Raw genomic sequence first — 8749 nt, forward strand, 5'->3', positions numbered from 1 at the left:
TTGAAGAGTAAATAAAACAGCTGGCCACCAACTTTATTAGGATCATTACATGGTTTATGTTACACTATTAGAAAGATACCATTTGATTTACTGATACAAAGACCTATATTATGGCACAATATCAGAATTTCACTATACAATTACCATGCCCAAAAAAGTGTGGTTATAATATTATTGTGATAGCTATAGAAATCTTGAAAAACATTTATCAAGTCAAATTCATCTTTAACTTAAAGGACAAATCCAGTGAAAAATTAACCTGGGGTTAATTAACACATGGTTACCGAGTCGATCGTTCCCTGCGATGCGTTTTCATGAAAATCGAATGTAAAGAGTTTTATCTTTAAAAACAGATTAGCTTATAACGCTAGTATATGGGGCACAGAGTAAGTAAAAGTAAATCGCTAGTTAATACCACTAACAAGGCTCAAAATAGCCTCACACTAACACGGTAGCATAATGAGGGTCCCTACATGCAAGCTAATCGACTAATCGAGCCACGAACGCCGTGCTACGTTAGATTTCACAAACGTAATTCCTATCAACAAGCTCACTTAGCACGCCGTTCGTGGCTCGATTAGTCGAGACTGTTTTCCAAGATGGCTCCTGCATGTAAACGCGTAATGTACTGTCTTTATAAAGTATCTTCTTATTAAACTGTCTGTACACTTACAAAGTTCTCAATGCTTCGGTTTGCATGTAGGGACCCTCATTATGCTACCGTGTTAGTGTGAGGCTATTTTGAGCCTTGTTAGTGGTATTAACTAGTGATTTACTTTTACTTACTCTGTGCCCCATATACTAGTGTTATGAGCTAATCTGTTTTTAAAGATAAAACTCTATACATTCGATTTTCATGAAAACGCTTTCATGATTCTCTTTTTTGGCCAATGAGTCAAACTCAAAATATGAGTGTCGGGAAACTTAGAGAGTTCATAGCCATAACTGTAAAAAGACAAAAATAATTGAGTGTTGAACACCCCGTCTTTTTTACAAAATCTTAAAAAAATACAAAATAAATCCTTTTACTTACTTTTTTTTCTGTCTTGCTTTTTCTGTCTGTCATCTCCTTTGACATGATTTTGTGCGGCAGTAGCTACACACTGCGTCGTTTCTTTTCCCCCCATGTTATGACAGGTGGCAAACAGCGTCAAGGTGCAGTACCGCCACCTACTTCGTTGGAGTGTCAAACAGACACTGGTTATTTAAGATATTATCATATGCGTAGTATTAACATGAGAACAATATTTCTTTTTTTTCTTTTTTTTCTTTTTTTTTATGCTTATCGTTAATGCCGGCATATTACGACACCCCTAGTACAAAGTTCCTACATTAAGCCACTAAAACAAAAATATTTGAGGAAAAAAAATCACAATGTGCCTTTTTGTTCTGGTGCAGTTTCCCTAATGAGTGGCTCCATTTCATATATAATTCAAGTGCATTGTGCGTCAAAAATTACCACACAATTTGGACTGCTGCTGGAAGGCCTGGAAATGATAACGGTTAGCTGTAGATTTCTATCAACATCGCAACACATGTCACTGACTCTTGAATCATGTCATAAAGCAATTCTCATTTCATATTATATTAATTATTTAAAGGGTGTTAGTTTGATGGGGCTCGTCTCTTTTGACAGATTTCCTCGAGGAGGAAGAAGGTGTCGACCCAGAGGAGACAATCAACTCCAGCAACCGGCCAGTCAGGAGGACCAGTCAACCCTATCAGACATCAAGGATTACAGCCTCCTCAAAGCCTGATAGATTAGACACGGGTTCAAAGAGCCACGTCTTACAGCAAGAGAGGCAATACAATCAGTTACAAGAGCAAGAAAGGAGTAAAATAACTATAGGGGGGAGGTTTTATAAACACACTCTGGTGGTGGATGATGAAATGACAGAAATAAGGCAAAGAAAGGCAAAGGGTAGTGCAGGTGCATTAGAGTCTCAAAGTGGGTCTCTAAATGAACAGACGGAAGCGAGCGAGGAGCACGGGGACTCCCAAACACCTGCACTGGTTCAGAAAGGCCGTTTTTTAACATGGCAACTCCCTGACTCGGGACTGCCAAACAGGAGTAAACTTAGAGAAACTGCTAGTCCACCTGTGAAGGGAAGATCCCCCTTTAAGCTTCCTCAAAAGTCCCCTCTCTATGTTTTGGCTAATAGGATTATAGGTAGCGCAGGCAAGCCTGTGTTTGGGACAAGTCTGGAGAAAGAGACTAATACCAACAAAATTTACATCACTAGACCCCGTCCACCAGTAAGCAGACCAAAGCCTCCTGTGGAAGTGTTTCCTGGTGTCTTCCTTCATCAATCTAGAAAGACCAAGAGGCTTGTGGATTTAAGTTCAAAATGGAGGTCTTTACAAACCCAAGCCGCTGCTTCTCTCCCATGGCCGGACTTCTCCTTAATGGGGCATAAGACTTCCACCCAAACCGCCCTGTTAAGGCACAGCCATTCTTCCTTGCCTACAGAGCCTGGGCCTCATAATAAGGGCGACCCTACCGCCTTCATATCAGATCCAGACAGTGTGCCCCCGTCAAGCTCAGAAAAGAGAGGCCACCCTGGGCTAAACTCGTCTGAGAACAGCCGGCCTCCGGAGGTGCAGCCAACAAAGATCTCGGAAATGCCTGAGGGATCGGACATGGCTCCTCAGAGCAGGGGTCTTGAAGAAGGAGAGATGTCCGAGTACAGTTACGAGGAGGCCCAAGTGAGGCCGAGTCTGAAAGAGGAGGCCATCAACTGGCAGCGCACCTTCAGCGTGAATCCTGTGGACTTTGAGCTGCTAAGGTCGGACTGGAACGACCTGAGGTGTAACATCTCAGGAAATCTGCAGCTCGCCGAGAACGAGGTCGTTGATGTGATCTCGCAGTACATGGAGAGGCTGAACGAGCGGAATGGAGGGTGAGTGTGTGGGAGCAAATGAAGATACTTAAAGGATGGTTCACCCAAAAATAGCAACTCTGTCATTAATTACATGCCCTCATGTTGGTATAAACCAGTATGATTTTCTTTCTTCTACAAAATTTTGAAGGATCTACTGGTTAATTCTTTGTCAATTTTACAAATAATGAACTTGGACCTTTCAAAATAAAAGTGCATTCCGTATTTATTTTTCACCATAAAAGATGTCCATATTAACTGGGCATTATACTGTATATAGAAGTTTTCTGAAGCTATTCAATAGTTTTGTATGAGAATTATTTTAGTTGTTGATTACTTCACCTTCGATGAACTGCTATGACTGGATCAATGAGTCAATGAGTTGAACTCAAGAATTGGAATCATTCAGGTTTTTGTGTACTAAATCAACCAGTTTATGAAAAGAACTGAGTTAGGAGAACAGTTTGTTCACAAATCGGACACCTCCCTCTCATGCAAAGGCAGCGTTTAAATAGTCTTAAAGATACAGCAGAAGGCATTATACAGAAGGCATAAAATGTATTTACAAAATAAATTATGACTATTTTAGATGTAGACAACTTTACTACTAATATGGACCACAGTGAAAAAAAAATGCAAAAAAATGACCCCTATAAATATTTGTGTGGGTTTTTCCTGCTGAGCCTGCAGCTCAAGTGTACATTTTGAATGCTCCTGCTGTTAAGCACTTCCTCAGTGGGCTGCTTTATGCAGATTTATCAAATAACAAATGGGAAAGCTTTATTACCCCTGACACAACTAGATTAAACATGATGTGTGGTGTTACAGTATGTGCTTATATTTTACATGCTCATATTCCTCATTGTCTCTTTGAAGTTGACTCTATTTATAATACCTCTGTCTCTTTTTCTAACTGTTTCTTCTTTTTGCCTCTCTATCAGGATCTACACTTTGGTCCGAATTGTAAATGTAGAGAAGCGGAGAGATTCAGCCAGGGGCAACCGTTATTTGGTGGAACTATTGTTGATGGAGGGAGGAAAAAGAGTGGTGCGCCTGTCTGACTACATCTATCTGCTGTTGCACCGCAGTCGACATGAGGAGGGAATTGAGAGCAGAGAGGGAACTATGCCCTCGTCCCACCATAGACCCTCCAAAAAACCTCCACCCAGCGGCTCCAGTACCCAAACGCACAACATCACACTCTGGAGCACCAGCTGGGCCAAACCCCTGCTCTGCCAGCCAGCCATGTTAGAATGGAGACATGACGTGATGGTACACTTTGTTGTACCAGGTATTTATAATGAATAAGAATTCCTGTTTATATGCATTTTTGGGAAATGGGTACTGACTTGACCTATAAATGATCATTTAAATTATAGCCATAATCTGATACACTACTTTTCAAAAGTTTGGGGTCGGTAAGATTTTTTTAATAGAAATTATTACTTTTATTGATCAAGGACGTATTAATTTGATCATTAATGGCAGTAAAGCTATTTTCGTGAACTTTTTATTTATCAAAGTATACAGAATTTTTTTTATCACGGTTTAAACAAAAATATTAGGCAGCAAAACCAAATCAGCATATTTGAATGATTTCTAAAGGATCACTGAAGACTGGAGTAATGATGCTGAAAATTCAGCTTTGCCATCACAGGAATAAATTACATTTTAACATATATTAAAACAGAAAACAGTTATTTTAAATTGCCGTACATTTTTTACTGTTTTTCTGAATACATAATAAATGCAGCCTTGCATAAAGGACTTTAATAAATATACATAAAACTTACGGTTTCATAGCCACTCATCTGAGTTGTCTTTTGTGGCAGTGAAGAATCAGGCTCGCTGGGTGCAGCAGTTTATCTCAGATATGGAGCTCCTGCACCTTGAGACCAAGGATGAGAATTTCAGCGTGATCATCGTTGACTTCCAGAGCGATGACATGGATGTGGAGCAGGCACTGAAGGAGAGCACTGTGCCCAGGTGAATACTGAGTTCTTCTTTCCACTTTTATCTGAGCACCTGCAGAGCAGAGTCCCTGCATATGTCTTCTAGAAGATCCCTGCCTTCATGTGAGTCCTGTTGTTGGACGCACAAACTGTTTGTACTTGAGAACCTAACCCTGTTTTTTTCCTGTTCTTGGTTGTGTGTGTGTAGGTATGAGTATCTGAGACGTGAAGGGAACTTCGAGAGATCGTCTGGTTTGCAGATGGGGGTGGACAACATAAAGGTAAGAAAAAATAAAAGATTTTACAGTATTTGTGAGTCAACAGCTCGTAACGATTAGATCCACAGAAGACGAAGATCATTATAAAAGAACATAAGATTTATTATGAACTCAGAATAACAAGCAACAAACAAAACAGTGTGCTAGTGCACAAACAACAACCAACAATTAACTGAGGGACCAAAGGAACTTAAGTAGTGGCACAAAAAAGGTTAATAAGGAGACACAGCTGAACTAAGAGGACTAATCACATCAGTAACCATGGCAACACATAAGTGGCGGGAAACTTGACAAAGGACTGAATGAAAACAAAAACTGAATGTAACTGTGACATCTATTATAAAAAATATTTTTTAAAGTTATTGTGGTGCTCCTTAAAAATGTTATTTAATTGCCTTTTAAAAGAATGTAATTACATTACTTTTAATGGAAAGTATTTTTTTAGCTGATTTGAAGATCTGACTCTTCCAGAATTAAAGTTTTAATTCTTTAATTCTAGAAGGTATTTATTAGTGTTCCAAGGTGGTGTTTTAGTGTCTGCCAATCTTTGTCCACCTGACATAATTTGCAATAGTAGTTTAGTGTCTACACTGAGAAATCAAAATGGTGTAGGATTTACTCGAAAGAATTTTCAGTCATTATGAATAATTATTTAAAAAAACACTGAATTAAACATGATTAAGATGTGCAAAATGTGCTACAGTTATCTTTGTTTACACTGTACATTATGGAGAAATATGAGGTTTATGGTTGTATTTGTCCATGAATTATACAGAACAGAATGTAATTTTTTTTTTTAAATCAAAATTATAAAAAAATTGAAAAGTAATGTAAATGTGAAAGTGATTATACATGTAACATATTTACACGTTTTCTCCAAAAAGTCGGTTACACAAAGCATTTTACTTGTTGCACGCTACCCCCAACACTGGTGATGGTATAACATGTAATTTCCAGGACAGTCACAGCATAGTGTTCCTGTGTGACCTGCACATCCACTTCCCTCACAATATCCTGGAGACCATTAGGAAACACTGTGTGGAAGGCAGATTGGCTTTCGCACCCATCGTCATGAGACTGGACTGTGGGAGCTCACCTCTGGAGCCTGATGGTAAGACATATACACAGGCACATTTAGAGACAGCTGCTAAACACATACAAAACACATTTGCTTAAACACCAGTTGTGGATAATGTGTCTGATTCTATTTCTCGCAAATCCTGTTTGTATTTAAATGGAGTCATATTGCTCTGCTTTAGACATAATGCCTATAGTTTACTTTGTATGTATTTTTGTATTGTGTGTGTGTGTGTGTGTTATAGCAAATTTTATATGGCCCTGTTATTCACTAGTTTTGAGATTCTTGAAGAATTTGAACTTCAAATATTTTAGATAATTGAGTGTGGAGTGTGGAGATTTTCATATTTAAGTCATTTATTTAACCAGTTGTGTTTTACCATAAGCAGGATTGATATGTGATATTAAAAGCTGATTGTTTGAAATGTTACATCTGATTATAATTGGTTATTTATCGGGAGACAGGCTAATCGAATTTTTTTCTCTCAGTTGCTTTTGTCAAACTTTTTTTTTTGCCAAAAACAAATGATGCTACTCAATTTGAATATTCATTCTGATTGGTCAATATATGCATCAGGCAGTCCGCCTCCTCGTGTGATTTCCCTCACATTGGGTACCACATATGAATGCATTCTCAAATTAAATTGTTTTATACAATATATGCATCTAGGCTATATACATTGGAATGAAATACATGAAATAAATTGTAGACTGAGGGAATGCCACTGCCAGTGTACATTTATCTTATGTCTCCAATTTTCACACACAGGCTTTTGGGAAGTGAATGGTTTTGGCTTGTTTGGAATTTATAAATCAGATTTTGATAAAATTGGTGGGATGAACACAGAGGAGTTTAAAGACCGCTGGGGAGGAGAAGACTGGGAGTTGCTAGACAGGTAACTGCATTTTTTCTATTGGGAATGCCAATTTGCTTTGGTAACACTGCCATTAAGGTCCCATTAACATTAGTTAATGCTAACATTAATTACCAATGATCAGTACATTTGTTACAGTATTTTTTAATCTTTGTCAACTTTAGTTAATAAAAAATACAACTGTTCATTGTTAGTTCATCTTAACTCGGGTCCATAAAGATTTAACAATTATGTGATATTTTTTTACCTTGTTGAACATAGAAACTGCATATCTGTGTTTTTCTTTCTGTATACATTGCAGAATAAATAAATGGATATAAAAGTATTGCCTGGTTACACTTTATTTTAAGTGTCACAATGTAGTTATACATAAGTACTGAGGAATATTAATGAACTATACAGGATTAGGACTTGGTTTAGTTGCATGTAATTGTGCATAATAATTTATAGTTATTCCTACAGTAACAATATGTGTAACAAGGACATTGTAAAACAAGTGTTACCAAAATTCTCAGTTTCAGTGTTGGTGTAATTATTGTTTTTTGCCTCTCTTCCTCCATCACATCTGCGCTCTTCTCTCAGGGTTCTGCAGAACGGACTAGAGGTAGAAAGACTGCGACTGAGGAACTTTTACCACTATTTCCACTCCAAGCGGGGCATGTGGAACATTCCTATTAAAAGACCATCTCAAGGATAAGAGAAGAGCACAGAGGACCCTGCTGTTGTTTCTGGCTGGCTGGCTGTGGGTGTGTAGTGGTAATTTCCGCCCCAGATGACGCTCTTACATTGGAACATGGGCCCGCCACACTGTATTTGACGTTTGATAAACAACATTTTACTTAAGGGCTTTGCCAAACTTTTAATTGATGGGTAAAACATGAATCTATGAGGACACCAGGAGCTAACAGTGGATAATTGAAGGCACTTGCACATGAGACATTTATAAATGTTTATTTGCCAATCTTAGAATTGAAAAGAAATGTGAAGGGAAGGGGTTGTCCAATATTCTGCAGTTTGTCTCTTTATTTCAAACGTACTGAGTAGTTTAAAATAGTGGAGGTTTATTCAAAGTGCTTATTATAGAGGGTGTCAAAATATAAAAGAGTGACCTATACAGTAATCCAGACAAGTTTTGATGAAGGGATAATTTCTGTGAAATTGTTTGTAGAGGATTTAGGTATACTTTTTCCCCTGTGAAAATTTCTTATTTTAAAGAATAAATAAAGTTCATTCAAATGAGTCTCGTTCAGGTATTATTTCAGCATAGTCCTACTAACCGCCACTCGAGGGCACACATGTGCATCTAACAGATGCAGGAACCTTTCTAGTATACCTCTTTCTGGCCCATACTAAATTTGATTATGAGAGATGCTATTTATTGCCTATTAACTCTATACTAATCAGATTCATTCCTTACTGCGTCAATTTGTTCCCCAATACAAGTAATGGCATTTGAAATTTCGGTTTTTACGTTTTTCTTTTTTAAGAAAAACAAATCAAATCCAATCCAATCATATATATTTGTGATAGATTGTGTTTAGATAGAATAAATAAATAAAAACGATCCAAAGGCCAAACCTGAATCTTTAGTAATATGACCGAACATTTTTGTCCCAGTTAGAACCAACATCTCCTCACTTTACTCCGCGAGCGCTGCATGTGTCTGATTGGCTGAGAGAAAGCTGTCC

General features: G+C 37.9%; 1 protein-coding gene across 1 annotated transcript in view; it reads left to right on the forward strand.

The window, feature by feature from the left end:
- Positions 1-8301, forward strand: part of b4galnt4b (beta-1,4-N-acetyl-galactosaminyl transferase 4b) — a 121416-nt gene extending 113115 nt beyond the window's left edge. The window contains exons 15-21 of the mRNA XM_084108491.1: positions 1637-2900; positions 3821-4170; positions 4712-4865; positions 5040-5112; positions 6067-6220; positions 6956-7082; positions 7644-8301. Coding sequence (XP_083964617.1) covers positions 1637-2900; positions 3821-4170; positions 4712-4865; positions 5040-5112; positions 6067-6220; positions 6956-7082; positions 7644-7758 — 2237 coding nt within the window. The 3' untranslated portion in view covers positions 7759-8301. The remainder of the gene's footprint in view (positions 1-1636; positions 2901-3820; positions 4171-4711; positions 4866-5039; positions 5113-6066; positions 6221-6955; positions 7083-7643) is intronic.
- The last annotated feature ends 448 nt before the right edge of the window (positions 8302-8749 follow it).

This window comes from Abramis brama, assembly GCF_963993115.1.
Source record: "Abramis brama genome assembly, chromosome: 3".
Taxonomy (NCBI): Eukaryota; Metazoa; Chordata; class Actinopteri; order Cypriniformes; family Leuciscidae; genus Abramis; species Abramis brama.